The sequence below is a fragment of the Mizuhopecten yessoensis genome, unplaced genomic scaffold, assembly GCF_002113885.1.
Source record: "Mizuhopecten yessoensis strain PY_sf001 unplaced genomic scaffold, ASM211388v2 scaffold2553, whole genome shotgun sequence".
NCBI lineage: Eukaryota > Metazoa > Mollusca > Bivalvia > Pectinida > Pectinidae > Mizuhopecten > Mizuhopecten yessoensis.
The window spans coordinates 616094-634512 of NW_018404603.1; the positions used below are offsets into that span (position 1 = coordinate 616094).

At 35.7% G+C, this 18419-nt stretch overlaps 1 protein-coding gene across 1 annotated transcript in view; it reads right to left on the minus strand.

Moving 5' to 3' along the window:
• Positions 1 to 9994, minus strand: part of LOC110446117 (deleted in malignant brain tumors 1 protein-like) — a 17938-nt gene extending 7944 nt beyond the window's left edge. Inside the window, exons 1-7 of the mRNA XM_021491105.1 lie at positions 9891 to 9994; positions 6537 to 6696; positions 5255 to 5463; positions 2857 to 3007; positions 2371 to 2543; positions 1994 to 2147; positions 469 to 647 (exon numbers count right to left, since the gene is read on the minus strand). Of these exons, the coding sequence (XP_021346780.1) occupies positions 469 to 647; positions 1994 to 2147; positions 2371 to 2543; positions 2857 to 3007; positions 5255 to 5463; positions 6537 to 6696; positions 9891 to 9951 (1087 nt within the window). The 5' untranslated portion in view covers positions 9952 to 9994. The remainder of the gene's footprint in view (positions 1 to 468; positions 648 to 1993; positions 2148 to 2370; positions 2544 to 2856; positions 3008 to 5254; positions 5464 to 6536; positions 6697 to 9890) is intronic.
• Positions 9995 to 18419: the final 8425 nt, after the last annotated feature.

Below are 18419 nucleotides of genomic sequence, written 5' to 3' on the forward strand. Positions count from 1 at the left end.
CCCCCCCCCGGTTTCTACTTTGTCTTCTTTTCAAGGGACATTACATAAACCAAAAATAGACCTGTTGTATCCCACTGCATGTTTACATCAACAGGCGACTAATGTGGGCGCAAGCTTTATTGCATAACTTGAGGACTTCTTCGTTTCCTATTGTTCCTGTCCTCTTTCGTTGTATGTCTAGTTTCTCTTCCCGGTGATGTCTCCCTATTGGCACCCGTCCTTATACGACCGTGGTTGTTGCGAGGATGTTAAACCCCAATTAAAATAGTTCTACCTTTAACACGTTGGTCTGATCAAAATGATATAACTAACCATAGCAACTCTTACCTTTCACATGTACAGGGATAAAAAAAATGAGACTTCGGTTCGTCTTGGTAAGGGTGAAAATCCTACCATCAACTTGGGCGAACGTGTGGTGTTGACAGGTTATGAAAGGAAAAAGTTATCAGAAATTGAATTAAAAATTACCTAGAGCTCCCGAGCAGGAAACACCTGCTCTGCCATCCATGTCACAGTATTCAAGGACGTCGCTAAATCTACAGTTGTAAAGACTTGTCTCTGATCCAACACAGTTGACATGTATCTTCAATTTCATGTCTTCTCTCGAATCCCAATGGTAAGATGCATAAGATTGTGCAGTTCCGTTTCTGGAAAGCAGTAAACTTGCATTTAAAAGATATAAAACACGTGATGAACAAATGCTTGACTGCTAAAGATTGATTACAAGCATGGCTAATCTTGGTTTTGTAGCATATAAATGTTCGTAATATAGGTACAGTATTAGCTGTCTAAACCAGATGTCACCAGGACCAAACTATTTGTCCGGTTTACACAGGTATCCGATTTATGCAGCATCGGCATGTCATTTTTTGAAAATGCATAAATGTCGTGTTTTGCATACGATCTGTATACATGTATGTCAACATAAACAACAGAGAAATGAATTAATTGCAACGTTTAATTATTAACAAAATATACAGTATATAATACAAATGATTGGCGACCCAACATTTGATAGCGCTAATTTGTTTAGAATGTGTTTGCTTTAGATTGTAGCTGGCCGAGGGAAATTTCAGGACCGGAATGAACAATTTGTTTTTAGTTTTAGATGGATTACTATGCCAACTTTTGTGAAACACCGTCGGTTTTCGGAATGAACAGGGTCCGGTTTATACAGAGTTTAATTACTTTGATTATATAGGGACCACAGCCGTTTAAGACAGGGATCCGGATTTGACAGGGACTATTTTAGACAGGTTATACTGTAGTAACCAAACGCAGCCATGCAGATCTGATTCCGGCCTAAGAGTGTTATCACACAAATATACTCAAAGTATTCCACCTGGTCACATTACACTAACACCCAGTTGTAATTACAACTAATGCCGAACGTTAATCAGGGCAAAGCAATAATCGTTGCATTTTTAAGAAATAAGGTATGTGTTCCAGCCTGGCCACAACTTGGGGTATTGCCAACGAGGCATTAGAAACAAAACGGTTGTTAGAAATAAGAAAGAAAATATAACGATCCCAAATGTCCTTAAAGCTGTTTATAGAAGGTTAAACATTATCAAATCAAGAAGTAATGATCTCTTCCGTCTTGATTAACCTCTACAAAGTAACAATTATCCCCATTTGCCGTAACATGAATGCATACCTTACTTGGAGGCACGTCCTTAAATGACCTTAATCAGACGTTAAATCCTATAAAACCAAAACCAAACCAGCATTGAGCATGCTAGTGAAGGATTGATGACAATGTATCTCTTTGTGTAAATATCGTTTTAAGTACTGTTTGGCCCATAGTGTCAAACATTGTCGATTGGATGGACCGTTAAAACATCATGGGAATCTAGGTTTTTAAAATAAATCAGATGCAATAACTGGCCTGTATTGGTGATGTTTTTCTTTTGGGGGGTTCGTTTCGGTTTAAGTTGTATTCACCGTTAAAGAATATCATCATAAATATGCTACTATTGTATGTGCTTTATACCCGTATCCAAGCATTCGACAGACGATTCCAGCTTCAATATCATCCCAGTTCTTCCCACACACTATAGACCACTGTCCACCGTACATAATCTCTACAGAGCCGGAGGTGTTGGACACATCATTCATGAGGCGGACCCCTTGTTGCTCGTCACTAGCTAAAATCATGATGGAGGAAAATTTAGTCAACAACTACTAAAGTTCAAAATTGTTGTGTCCTTAGCACTGAAGTTGGCGTTTATTAAGTACTGCTTCGTCAGTGTTACAGTTTTCTATTCGTTACCCGATATATGTTTTATACGAATAAGGTTAACGAAAAACTACATGTTGTAAATCGATTTGATCATTTCATCAATGTTTTTCATTGAGTAAGAAACTCACCCTGCAAATCATTATAACAGAGGGCAGTCGCTATACCCAAAGATGATATCTGTCCCCATCCACCGAACGGACAGTCTGCAATATTTGTCTCTGTACCATTACACTGTATCTGTTCCATCCATGTTGGTAGTTTAGTGAAAGAAAATAATGAACCCCCATAGGCAACACCATTGCTGAAAAAAACAGCAAACAATTGGTTGTTTGTATGGATGTACATCTATGTAAAATCTAATTAAAACATCTTTCCCTTTACGATTAACTATATCTTTATTACTTCTTTCATACTTCGAAACATGTGTGTGTAATTGATTGATTACCTCAGATCCCTTATGGTATTGTAAGTGGTCCCTTAAAGATAGCTCACGAAATATAACTTTCCTCAAACCTGACCCTAGCTGTTAATAAGACGTTAAACCCTATAAAATAAAACCAATTCACACATGCAGACGCATATACATAATAAATACAATCTTAACTTTAATATACCTGTATCCAAGCATTCTACATACGACCTCAGCCTCCCTGTCGTAAAAGCCGTTCCAACATACACTTCCCCAAATGCTGCTGTAATGAACTTCAACATGTCCCGTTCCATTAGATGTGCCATCCACTAAACGAACTTTTACCTCGGTGTCATCTGAATGGTAATCATATTGTATTTATTACACAATTTTACAATGTTTGTTAATATCTTGACTGAACACGGAAACTTACTATTGCCTGTATAACATTTATCGGATGCATGTATATTGCAACTAATCAATTTTATAGAACTTAAAAGAAATCCTAGTAGGATCTTTGCGCCGACCATAAAGAAGGATCTTTATTAGATCTACAACCGGTGATCTTTTACCTTCTTACTATTATTCGGTCAAATGTTGGAGGTCCTAAACGGGAATCTCGTACATTATCTTAAACCTCGCAAAATCATATGTTCTTTACCAATATGAAAAATATAATTGTATAAGAGTGGAATAATTAGGCAAATTGCTACAAATCTGTTATTCATGTATAAAAAGAAGTGCTGTCAATGAGGGATGAACGATCAAAAGGGCCGTGAGAACATTTAGCAAGGAGAACCTACACATTAAATTTGAACAAGATTCCTTCAGTTCTCTATGAGAAATAGAAGAAACAAGACTTAACGGTCACACTCAAAGATAGCCATCAGTCAATAATTTTGTTTTTGCAGTCATTCTCAAAAGTTCACATGTGAAACTAAAGACTAAGGAGGCCAACTTATCAAACTTGAGAACGATCCCACATGTACTTTCAGAAATACCCATAACACTTCTTTATCATCGATAACGATTCTTAACCTTCGAAATCCAAAAAGGTTGAATGTTGGCGGTTTCGTTTTTCCTGTCTAAAAAGTAAACAAGCAGAGCCAAAGACCAAAGAAAACCATTTAAAAATAACTTCTGTACTTTCTGAATAGTAACGATAACAAACCGTAACTGTCAAAATATCCAGGACTTTCTGAGAAATAACCATAATTACGTCTTTATTGTCAAATCCAAGATGGCCGCTGATCAGCCATTTTTACGTTAAACGACTTCTTCTTGAAAACAAAAATGCAAAGGATAGTGATATGAAACCAGTAGCATGCTGAGATGAAGAACTACCAAATTTCCATGTGAATGACATTGACACACTTCCAAGGTCATTTATGTCTAAATCTTCTCAATTAACAAAAGGTATAGGGTGTTGTATTTGGCTAGTGACATTCTGGGATGAAGGGTTATACAAATTGTTTAACTTAATGTCCTTGTTTGACTTTCAACGTCACAGGGGTCACTTGTGTTTAAATCTTCTAACAGGTTCTTTTGAATGATTTTGAGTTAAAACACTTGATTACCTGCCTGTATCTTTATTTATATCCCCTTTTACAGTAATAATTGTGAAATTAAAACCAGGTGGGCGATGCAGGCATATTGGGCCTCTAGGTTTTTTTCACGACCTATTAAAAGATCAGGTCATTAAAGGACGTGCCTCCATGTGTGTAATGGGAGCGTGCTTGTGTGTGTGTGTGTGTGTGATGGAGACAGGGTAAGATGATGTATTTGCCTCCTTGTGATAGCGCGTATCTGATGCCGACTTTATAGTGCTATCTCACTATATATATGCTTAAGAGTGCTACATGTACCTCACTGAAATACCAAAAGTATAATGAACAAGATACGAAAGGGGACGAGCATATATAATCTGAAAAAGAGTACACCATTACTTTGAGAAAAAGCAATAACAAGCCTAACTTCCAAACTTTAAGATGGTCACCTGTCGGCCATTTCATATATCTGAACGGTCTATAAAGGTAACATGCATAGCCTAACACCACGGGGAACTTACATAAGTATGAAATTTGAGAACGATCCCTCAAGTACTTTCTCAGAAATAGAAATAAACCTTTACTGTCAAATTCCAAGATGTCCGCTTGTTGGTCATTTTGTTGTTCCTTTCAGTTTTAAAAGTGAACAAGCACAACTGGAGTCCTTGAAAACATACATATCGATTTTGAGAAAGATCCCTCAAGTAGTTTCTGAGAAATTCCCAAACCGTCAAATTCGCCAAGTGACTCGGTCGGTCATGTTTACATACTAAATTTGAGAAGGATCATGTATTTACTTTTTGAGAAAAAAGCGATAACAAACCTTAGCTATCAAAATCCAAAATGGCCGCGTTCGTCGTGCTAAGGAAAACCTACATGTTAAATTTTAGAAAGATTCCTCTAGCACTTTCTGAAAAATTGCGATAATAAAAATTGTCTAAGGGCGATTTGAATGGCCTACAGCTGATGATGGCGGTTTGAAAAACAAAAAACTCAAGTCATAATAACCCGTGTCGGACCTAATTGACAAACAACGCACACACGTATGAACGTTACCTTCATCATAGCAGAAAACATACGCTCTGCCGTAGTATTCGTTACAGTTTACATTGCCCCAACCATTAAACGGACAATCTGCAATGCCAGACTCTGTACCAGTGCACTGCACACCATCCATCCAAACAAGACCTGGTTCTGTCTGATTTCCATACAATTCATACCAAGCGGAATCGCGGGTCTGGAATCTGTGAGCTGTAGTTCCATTGCTGTAAATATATGTATGCTCATTTTAGTATAAAAATTAGCATAGTTGTCAAGTGAGGTTATTGAAAAAGAGTGATTAGAGTGACACTAAGTCGATTGTTCAACGACGAGCAACAGTTAAGTCATATCGGTTCTAACAACAATATTAAATAAGAAACAATTGCAAAACTTAATACACCAAAAAAATACACTGACTGGTAATAGGCTTAAATATATCGGTTCACAGTAAAATAGTCAGATATTATAAAAAAATATTTTTAAAGTAAAAAGGTATGAACCAATACCATACAGATATTTCAAAATCGTATTTCTGTCCCCAGGCCAGGACATACCCAAGTCCTTAAAAATGGTAGTTGTTTTTACCTGCCTAACGTTCAGCATTAAGGGTATTAACAAGAACTGGTTCAGCCTTGTCAGTATAATGTGAGCGGGTGAAATTCTGTGCTGGGTGCCTTCGGCATGGTATTTCAGTGAGATGGCATTATAAAGTCGTCATCAGATTAGCACTATACAGGGAGACAACTATACCAACATTCCCGACCTCCGGTATACATACATACATTGTACATACATGCACGCTTACACAACTGACATTGATGTGATGTCAACAACTGGTTCACCCGTTGTCAGTATAACGTTACCGGTCGAAATGCTGTGCTGTGTGCCTTTGGTATGATATTTCAGTGAGGTAGCACTCTACAGTTAGTATCAGATCCAAACTATCGCATTGACGTAAATACACCAACATACCCAGCATCCGGCATACATACACACAAACACGCATTACACACATTAAAGCACGTCCCTAAAGGACCTTAGCTGTGAATAGGACGTTAAACATAATAAAACAAAACCCATTGTTTGCTATTGATGTTCATATTTTTCGTCTTTTTAACATTTGCCTTCACTTTCATGAACGTCTATTGTAAGTGTATGACCTTGGCTCTGCTAAGTGCTGTTTGGTCCTCTATGACATAAATTGTCAATGGGCCGTAAAATAATACAAAAACAGGCGAAAACTATCAAAGAATAATTATCATCTTATCAAGACTATATAAATCAATTAGATACTTACTTGTATCCAAGTTTTCTGCAAACAACAATTGCATCATTGTAGTTCCAGGAATCACCACAGATCCCGCCCCATTGTCCGTCATGGTACACTTCTACCCGGCCACTGTTGTTGTACAGACCGTTTTCAAGGCGGACGTCAAACTCCTGGTCTACCTGTGCTGCTGTATAGAAACAAGAATTTGAACACTTAATCTAAAATTACCATAACTAAATCACCTATGGGGAAAAAGATTGTGTTAAGTCAACATGAACACGCGTAAAACTGTTTCACGGCGATTTCTCTTATCCAGTCCCTGTTATGTATATGAGGTAAAATAATATACGATGTATCGTAAACTAGTTTTTCGCTAACCTGTGGCACATTGTGGTAATTTTGAATCGCGTTAGGTGTACAGCTGTACATTGTAAAACGAGACGTATGCCGACGATGTGTCGATCGACATAAGTTGAAACTTTAGTTTCTTTGAGTCACCAGCGGTATTTTCTCATGGAAGGTTACTCAAGTCTCCCGTGTGACGAGAAACAGCAAGTAACGTTTACCAGGGGTATATTTGTATTGGACCCTACCGATGTGTATACCAACACGCGTGAATTTATCTCCTTTATACAATTGTACATCAACATGAAAACCCAACATTTAAAATATGTTTTTATCTAAAACAAACCTAGGTATCTCGTTAATATATGGTAACATGCTTTAAATCAAAATTACGTCGATTTCTCTTATCCAGTCCCTTTTATGTACATGAGGTAAAATAATATACGATGTATCGTAAACTAGTTATTTGCCAAACTGTTGCACATTATGGTAATTTTGAATCGCGTTAGGTGTACAGCTGTACATTGTAAAACGTGACATATGCCGACGATGTGTCGATCGACATGAGTTGAATCTATAGTTTCTTTGTTTGAGTCACCAGCGGTATTTTCTCATGGAAGGTTACTCAAGTTTCCCGGGTACGAGAAACACCTATATAATTACGTTAACCAAGAGGCTATGCTGTATATGTGTATTGGACCCTGCCGATGTGTATACTAACACGTGTGCATTTGTCTCCTTTATACAATTGAACGTAAACATGAAAACCCAAGTTTTCAAATAAGCCTTTATTTAAAGACAAACCTACAGATTTCGTTAATATATGGTAACATACTTTAAATCAAAATTACTTTATAAACGAAATCATATTAATTTGTATAGCCATTCCTCTATTTATATCAACCACGATTGCCATCGCACACCGTTCGTCCAACGTGAGCACGGATGTGCGTTAGATGTAATCGCCTAGTATAGCTTTGTTCGTGCACACACCGTGCGCACACCTGTATAAAAAGTGTTAGTACTTGAGGATAAGGTAAAACAGCTGGTCGTTGACCTCATTTCATAACACCATACTATAACCACATCACCTTCACATCTAAAGACATTTCCTTACTTAGCTGTACCTATATGCAAATTTGGATGGCTATCCAAGAAACAATGGCCGCGATATGCTCCGGAACTATTATTTTAGTATTTAAATGATAAAGGTCAAATTAAGGTCACAGTTACCTTTGTTTGTGTGATACATGCATGCATGTATGGGAGCTGTGACGTGGAAAGAGCGTGGATATGTGGGGTATACGGGACATTACAGTGGAGTACATTTTGAAGAATGATAAGACTTAAAGATACATTCGTGATAAATATGTCATGTCACAGACAGGAAAACCCTTTTCACTTCCGTAGACTTGGAGGCATTTTTCAACTACATATGTATATAAAAGACGTTGGTCTTTTTATAAACTGTCATTCAATTAATCTGACTTTTTTACTCCATTTATGCATAATATCTCTAACTAAACTTTCATATTTTACCTTTTTGAACTATTTTAGCTCTCTATGAATAACTAGTTACTTATAACCCGACTAAGTTTAACGACGCTCAGTCAAATTTTAATTATTTGTAATTGAATGCTATATTTCATATGTTATCGTGTTTCCAACGTTATCGTGAATAACGCGGTCCCACGGTATCAATGAAGAATAACTTTTGTGCTTATTGATATACTAGTCCACAATAACTATTGGCAAGTATGGGCGCCGATAGTAGCTACAAATAAATGATAATGAAGCCGATGATATCTGTGGGTTGTTTTTGTACCCAATCACAATTACCACCGTCTTAGAGGTACACAAAAGTACATATTCTTCTGCGTTGCCATACTTGTTTGTGACAAACAGTGTTTAAATGCAAACAAACGTAGAAATATAATTATTTAAAAGATTTGTCCTTAATTGATAAGTCAAATACTAAATTATCCTCAATTTATGTGTCAAATACTGAATTTTTCCTCAAATTATAAGTTACATACTGAATTGTCCTCCATTTATGAGTCAAACACTGAATTGTCCTCAATTTATAAGTGAAATACTAAATTATCCTCAATCTATGAGTCAAATACGGAATTGTCCTCAATGTATAAGTCATATACTGAATTGTCCTCAATAAATAAGTCTAACACTGACTTGTCCTCAAATTATCAGTCAAACACGGAACTGTCCTCAATATATAAGTTAAACACTGAATTGTCCTTGATTGATAAGTCTTATACTGAATTGTTCACAATTCATGAGTCAAATACTGAATTGTCCTCAATTTATGAGTCAAATACTGAATTGTTCTCGATTTATGAGTCAAATACTGAATTGTTCTCAATTTATGCGTCAAATACTGAATTGTCCTCAATTTATAAGTCAAATACTGAATTGTCCTCAATTTATTAATCAAATACTGAATTGTCCTCAATTTATGAGTCAAATATTGAATTATCCTCAATATAATAATCAAATACTGAATTGTCCTCAATTTATGAGTTAAAATATTGAATTATCCTAAACGTATGAGTCAAATACTGAATTGTCCTCAATTTATAAAGTAAACTACTGAATTGTCCTCAATCTATGGATTGTTCTCAATTTATAATTCAAATACTGAATTGTCCTCAATTTATAAAGTAAACTACTGAATTGTCCTCAATTTATGGGTCGTATACTGAATTGTCCTCAATTTATAAGTCAAATACTGAACTGTCCTCAATTTATTATCCAAATATTGAATTGTCCTCAATTTATAAGTCAAACACAAAATTGTCCTCAATTTACGAGTCAAATACTGAATTGTACTCAATTGATGAGTCAAATACTGAATTGTCCTAAAACCACGAGTCAAATACTGAATTATCCTCAGTTTATAAGTCAAACACTGAATTAATGCTACTGAACCAGAATTATTATGATTCAACTAAACCAATCTATTTAAATGTGACGAACGTGATATATGGTATATGATATATGATGTAATGTTTGACGTACCTGCATTATACCTGCACAAGAAAAGGAAAATAACGACCAGTAGTTGAGAATGCGACGCCATTACACAGCTTCTCTCTCGCCGCAGGATTACTGGGGTGTCACGAACCTACCCACTTTTATATACACAAGGGCCGCTGCTGCGACGTACATTTACATTCTGTTCTTACACTGGCTATACACTAATGTGTTCAATACCAGGAAGTAATAGAAACCTATACATGTTACTGTCGAATTCACTCATGTTTAACATAAACATTCATGAAAACCAGTGAATCGTTACATGGTACACAACAAGTACACCCCAGTCCGTGCTCTANTAGATTAACCGTCCCCCTCCCCACCCTGCAGAATAGTATAGATAGATTAACCGTCCCCCTCCCCACCCTGCAGAATAGTATAGGTAGATTAACCGTCCCCCTCCCCACCCTGCAGAATAGTATAGATAGATTAACCGTCCCCCTCCCCACCCTGCAGAATAGTATAGGTAGATTAACCGTCCCCCTCCCCACCCTGCAGAATCGAGATGGTTACTTCCTTGTCTTCTATACGCCAGCTGTATCGTAAAAGGCGACTAATGTGTGGCCCCCTGCAGAATCGGGACGTTTTTCCACATCATCTACAAAGAGAACATGGAAGGCACCAAAATGAATCTGCTACTCCCAATGCAACATTTCGTATCTTTTCGTTTTCTACTTTTCCTGTCTTCTTTCTTTTCTATTTCTGTTTCAGGCGTTGTCTCCCTAGGCGCGCGTTCTCATATGACACTGGCTGTTGCGAGGACGATAATCCTAAAACAAAACCCAAAGTCTCCCTTCCTGGATCAATTGAGATACTATAGAGTTTCAGACATTTTGAGTTTCCCTGCCGATTACTAAAACCCCTATACAATATATACTAGTACAGGGGTGTCAGCGTTTCAGTTGACAAACGGAATGGAATGAAAACGCAGTCGAAACACAACGAGATCGGAATAAAAACGGAATGAAACAAGGCCTAAACAGAACGGAACGAAAATAGTTTCACTGTTTGAAAAGAAATACGAAAGTAGGCGATACGAAACGCAAGAATAAACTATTCTAATCGAGCTTTCCGTTGTAATCTATAGGGATTAGCTACGATAAATCAGCAGTAGATAATAATGTTGAGTAAAAAAATACATATTTGCATACTTGTTTACCGAGTATACGTATTGATTCCATATCTATGGTTTCTAGCCCATATCAGAGACGAATGATAAATTAATTGTCTGTGAATTGTTTCGCCGAGTGATCTCGGTAGGCTGTTTGTTGTTGAAATGATGTTGGACGTACACTCAGATGTACCTCCACTTGACGATTTCACAAAGCATCCTATACATATTAGGGTTGTACATATTTTTATATCAATGTTCTTTAATGAATTCGTTACATGGCCAAGATTCTCATTTATTATTTATAGTGTACGGACGATGACCGGGCCCCGGGATCATGAAACGGACTTAAGTCTAATTCTGGACTTAGTCCAATGTTTTCTTACTTTAGTCTAAAAAACAGACTTCGCTTGGGGATCATGAAAAAATACTTAAATGTGGCGGACATATCGTACGATTCAGCTGCCCGTCTGCATCATTGAGAGAAAGGAAGAGACATTTCGTCCTGAGTATTTCTAGACCATTTACTTTTAAAACCCTTCAATTAAATCAGGACGAATGGAGAGTTTTACGAACGTGCTATTGATTCAAATGACCATCTTGAAGCGGTCCACCTCGTAATCCAACAAGATCATCGAAACCTACACTCACTGGATCAGCTTGTTTGAGAATCCTTCCTAGCCGCTGCATCAATCACATTCAGTAATTCACAGGAAAACATGCTGACATGTTAATTATAATACTTATAACATGTAATCGTTCGCTTGAACTTAAACCGTTCCCGTGTTGTAAACAATGCGATTGCAGCGCCGCATCCTTGACGGCCGTAATAAAACTAACGAACACTCTCGAAATGTATCCAGCATTTGCAAGATCACAATTATCACCGTACTGCGATTGACAAGAAGATGTAATCATGTATTGTTCCTTCTAGCCTAAATCATTATTCATTTAAATAATCAAACATTGCGTGGAGAATTATTACCTTCTAACTGTTTTTTTTTTTTATCAAGTTGTATTATTCTTTGTTACTTAACCAGAATGTGCAATATATCATTTGAATATAGTCAGTCGGCATGTCCTGACAGGATTACGATTAATGAAAGAATTGTAAGACATTCAGCTTTACAATATTTGAGGATACTGGTCAACCTTGGCTGGCTTTTAGCTGTAATGAATAATTTCTTGTCTATTGACTTCAAACAAATCTGATATGTTGATTAATAGTAGAAAATATTCCCCTACCTAGATGGTGAAATACAGAAATCTCCAACCAAATAGGCAATTATTTTTAGTTGACAAACCGTTACTAAGACAACCAAATAATCAGACCGAGGGTCAGACAATCAAAAACTCACACTAAGGGCCTAACCTTGCTCAAGTCAATATACATGTATTAACAGTAAAAACTGAGAAAAATAATTTATCATAAAGACTGATAGTCCAAGAACAACCATGACCTCATAGATATGCATAATCTTTCCAAATGTATCATAGCACACCATGTATATCTGAGAAAATATTCTTTTAAAGCAACAAGTATATTTCTAAAATTATAATTTCTATGTAATACCAGCCTCAGCAAGCTTGCTCAAAAGGCGTACATGTCATAATTTGATTTTGGAAAGATATCGGGTATTAAAGTAAAAGGCACTGAAGGAATGGCACTCAACAAGAAAATGAATCTCTTACTAATGTCGGCTTAATAGTGTGAATAAATTGACAGTGTCATAAAAACATATGGTACAAAGAATTTCCACAACTCCTCAACATATTTTGCTTCTTCATCTCAATAGAGAAAGTTTATTAATTTTGAAATTTTGAAACGAAAAACTCATAACAGCTCATTGTCTTTTTGATAAAAATGAATATCTATAACTGCAGTTAGATAAGCATGATAAACAATATGGATCTCTTTAATTGAATAGAAAATTAACATAATTTGAGAGGATAATTCAACATTTTATTGGTCAAAACAAGCGTAACATAAGTTACAAGAGTTTGGCTAAATATGGCACTATAGAAATACATGTGCATAACAACTGAACATCATCATGGAATTACTCAAAATAAGAAGCCACTTTATATTTCAAGCAGAACATTTTTAGTAAAAATGATATTGGTATACAGGTGAAATCAGTTTTAATTATTTTTTTCATAATATTCCTCGACATGTGATTGGTTAGAAGTGAGATTAGAAAGATTACACATTTGTAAGGAAATTTGAGCCACAATATATCATAACAATGTGACCAAAGACATATATATATATACTTAAGGAATAGTAACAAGAGGCCCATGGGCCTTAACGGTCACCTGAGTCCTACAGTATTTATTTTTGTTGTTGAAATATGTACCAATTTGAGTAAAAAATAGTATAATGTTAACTTAACTTTGTCAGGACCATGAGCTGATCATTCCTAGACCAATTTTAAGTGAGATCGGCCTATTAGAACTTAGTTGCAAAATAGCGGCCATGGCAGCCAAATTGTATTTCTGATTGACCCAAAAAATAACAACAACACTTTGTCAGGACCATCAGTCAATCATTCCTACAAAGTTTCAGATCAATCGGCCTAGCAGAACTTGACTTTAAGTTAGAAATAGGTTTTCAAAATGGCGGTCGTGGCGGCCATATTGGATTTCTGAACCACTCGAAAAATAACAATACTTTGTCAGGACCATTAGTCGATCATTCCTACCAACTTTCAGTTCAATCGGCCCAGCAGAACTTGACTTTAAGTTTGAAATAGTTTTTCAAAATGGCGGCCTTAGCGGCCATATTGGATTTCTGATTTACCTGAAAAGATAAAAGATAAAACGGATAGCAATAGGTCACTTGAGCTAAAGCTCAAGTGACCTAAAAATATCAAATATCAAAACATGAATGCTAAAATACAATTACAGTCACTTTGAATATATCAATTAGTTAAATACTTGTTAAATACATAATTTGAAACACAAACAAGAGGCCCATGGGCCTTGATAGCTCACCTGGAATTTTATTTTGAATTTTTCAAGCTTTTGGAAAAAATAAATGTTTATCAAAAAGACTATAAGGAAGTTATATCCAACTATGCATGTTTAGGGGCTTTTTGGCACATCTTATTGCTCTACAACTTTTTTTTTATCTATGTGAATCTTCGTTGGAAGACATTTTTTTATCTGAACTACATTGTAAGATGGTTGTTATAGCCATTTATTCACTTCAAACACATCATATTGATTTAAACCTTTAATTTACATCACAAAATGTCATTAACTTCAGCCAGACTCTTTTATTACTTAGAAGTCAATTAAATGTTTTAACAAATTTAAACATATGGTCCTGAAATTTGGTCAAGATCATTCATTTGAATAAACTAGACAGCCCATTAGCATAGCATGTGAGTGCCTAAATGCTATCACCCTAGGTTTCTTGACTATTTAGAAGATGATTAACAATTTTAACATATTGTCACTCTAAAATTGAGTCAAGGTCATTTAAGTTCATTTGAATATATTTTATAACCCTTCATCCCAGCATGTTATTGGCTATATATCATCTTTGATATTCAGAAACAGTCATTTATTTAAAGGATTTTTCACATTTGACCTGTGACCTTGAAGGCTAATCAATGTCATTCAATTCCAAATATATCGTATCCCCTCGTTCTAGCATGTTAATTGCTTAATATCGTCACCCTATGCGTTCTTTTTTTTTGCAACCGTGAATATAAGTCAAGGTCATTCATCTCAACATTTCACCACCAAAATATCAACATCCTGGGCCTTTTGGTTATCCGGAAGATGTTGTTTGAAGTATAACGTTGACATCAGACAGATGGATAACAGAGGTAAGAAAAAAATCTCGTGAATTTTCATCTGAAAAGGGTTTTTAGAGGGTATACTGCGCTTCAAACTATCCAGTTATATAATCTTAAATACTGCTCATCAATGCAGATATTCCTACCAAACTCACTTGCCACTAAAACGACAAATTATAATCAATATTATTCTGGTGTTCTGCAAGGTAACATGTTAACCTTTCATTATTTGCTGAGTATATATCACAGCTTAGTAACCAAAGAAGTGTATTCTATTTGAAGGAATTTAGGAGCTATAGTTAAACTTGTTTGACACACTCCAGGATGAGATTCCATGGATCCTAATTTATGCTGAAAATGTCCTGACTACTGACTGTTTTAAAGAGATTATGGCTGCTTCCTCTTTGATGTCTTACACGTCTGGTGAATCTGTTGCTGCAATGTGGCCCCAAATACAAAAATACGTTTTTGTGTGAAAAATGTATGGTTGAGGATAAGTTTGTGTGATACTGGCATTCATATATTGACTGTGAAATTCATAAAAAAAATCATATGAGATATAGAAGCAAGTTAATTTGTTTTGACAATTTCAATTAAATATATTTCTCAAATGTAAAAAAAAAAATCATTTTGACATCACTAATTGAAACATCAATATTGTCCGAAAGTGATGTCTATGACTCTGTGTTTTTTTCATTAATTTCCTTAACCCATAATATAAGATATAGGAATAATCAGCATTTAGAGGGGCCTTTCTATGTAAAATTAAAAGAAAATTTGAACATGGAAGGGTCAATCTCACCTTTGAAGGGTCAATGGCCCCATATGGCCCCCTCCAGGATTTTTCTTGTGTACTAAATGTTTTACCTGCAAATTGTATCTTATCTCAATATTTATAATATAATTATGGTTATACACCAAAATTTGTAACTCGAAATAAGGGTGGGGGAGAATACGAATCGTATGAACAGATGAACCCTATCACTCACTCTTCAAATAATTCTTAACTTGTTATCTAGAATGTCTAAACCAAGCAAATACTAACTTTTGTTTATAAAAATACCTTTCATCAGTCTTCTTTAATCATAAAGAAATGTACATGTAAGATGTACATGCAATGACATGTTTCGGTAAACATTTATGATCTAAGTCTGACAGACAGGGAATTTTAATATCTGATGTACTTCATCACCATGATCCTTCTAGTCTAGTGTAGGCTGTATGTTCCCCTCTTCCACTTAGACTTAGTGTAGAAATATACTCTACACTTCATACAAACTAAGTAAACGACACAATAATTTGATTAACTTGTAAAAAAGGTATTTTAAAGGGAAATTTACGTTGCGAATTTTGTCAGCACTTCGGGGAGCTTACGAGTAGTCAGGCGGTTGACAACACTGCATTTTTTTTGCGACTGTTTCATCCGGCCTTTGGAACAGTAGGCTTTAACTGTTGTCCATTTCTTGCTCCAAAAACAACTTCGTAGTCCGAAATCCAGTCAAATTCGCCCAATATACTCTGTAGTCTTCCTCGCATAGATTTTGTTTCATGTTTACCGACAACAACGTGGTTTCCCGCGTTGAAGAGGTCCTATAAATACCGTCAAATACGCAATTCGGCGCGCGCGTTTCCTTGACAACGAATAGCTTTGAGTTGAATTCAGTCTCAGCTAAGGTTTTGCTTTGCACGTTTCATGACCCACTTAAGATTGTGATATTAGCTAAGTCAAAACTTCAAGCTTAAGTTCAAATTTTGTCGTAGACTTGATCCCGGTTTCATCATCTTCGATGAGGTAAGTTACGAGCAAAGATATATCGGCGAGGTGCTGGCAAATAAAACGTATCAATATAACCTTGTGCACTATATAGCACATACCAATACGTAACATTTTAAGCCCAAACACTCGAAGTGTATAGTTCGATACTCACACTAAATATTGCAAGCGCAGCTTTCACAATTTAAAATGCGGACAAAATATTGAAGCTATAAGATCAAAAGAATGTTTGTTGATATTAAACTATTGATGTATGTCAGTCAGTCAGTCAGTCGAAAATGTACTTAGTCCTTTATTGCAATACCAAATAATATAGTAAAAGCCGAAATTATTGGTAAACCATTCAATTTGTGTCTCTCCGGTTAAATACGCAGTCTTGTTAAATGACAATTTATAACCAGAGAGTTTTTATGGATTCGGCCAGACTGTCAGTTTTGGGTTTTTTTAACTTCAGAATGAATAAGATAAATTCCAGTTTTACAAATGTGTCACCATTACACGTTACCAAACTTAGTGTATAGTATACATGCTGTCAGGAGAGGGACTAGTAAGTTGTGATAACTAATAAAATATTTTTGAATGAAAATTGCTCCAACTGAGTAGACCTTTAGTAGATGACAATGATATCATAGAAGGCAATTTTAAACCAGAAGGTTTGAAACGGAATACGAAACTTGAAACTTCTCATCGATGAATACTTCAAAAGTGCAAAATATTCTGTTAGGGCATTTTCAAACGTAAACACTACTGCATGTGGACACGTGAAGAATTAGGTTACACAGGGACATCTTAATCTATTTTGTGCTTTATATTTAGACATAACCTGAAAAAAATGGTTTTATATTTTACATTTGAATTCTCTATCGTGTTTATATTTTCATTTTTTTTATTTTGCAATATACGACGTTGTTTAATTTTCGTTTGTTTTCTCCGATTAGAGAACATTATATGACTTTGTTGTGATTTCTTAATTGTTTTAATTGTTTTTAAATTGCATATACAGCAAGTATTCCATTAAGCCAGTGTCGTCTCTGATTATGCCACTTCCATACGATCTTGCCCCTACCACTAATCCTCGCTTACGGTGTGTAGTCTGGTCACGCTTATATAACAGTGTCAATCTAATAAAAAAAAAATGCCTAATGTGAATATTCTCACCGTCCAGTGATAGTTGAATTTCAACTATTTGGGCCCCCGCCTGCTAATGAACGGTGGTCAGTTAAAGAGATATTGTTTTTATTGGCCCAACAGTCGTAAGTCGTACCAGACTTGAAGGAAAACTTGAATGACAAAAGGGCTGATTTCATTTTCATATTCGTTGAGGTTTCTGAGTATCTCTCGCACGGTGTAAACATCTGCATAACGATTATGAAACATGTATCACCTAAGAATGAAACATTCAACCAAATAGAAATATATCTATTCATATGCATTTTCTTGTTTTGTATACACAATGCATTACAGTAGTCGTGAGAGCATCGTAATATCTATGTCAATATCCATGTTCGAAGACTCATAAAGTGTCATGTCCAAAACTAAAACAAACATTTACTCAGAGACATATATGTGTCTCTGATGTATACTGCAAGAAATATTACTGGGCGAGTACAATTATATGTAACAATTTAACTAGAACTTTCGAATTGTGCAAATCGGGGGAAAACGCCCAATAAAACTATTTTCGTAAATTACTGAATTATAAATACTGCTATGAGACTAGTCTATATTTGCATATGTATATATGCCAATTTTCAAACAGTTTTCCTGTATACAATTTAAATGACAAATACTGCTGTGACCAGTGAGGTCATGGAATAGGG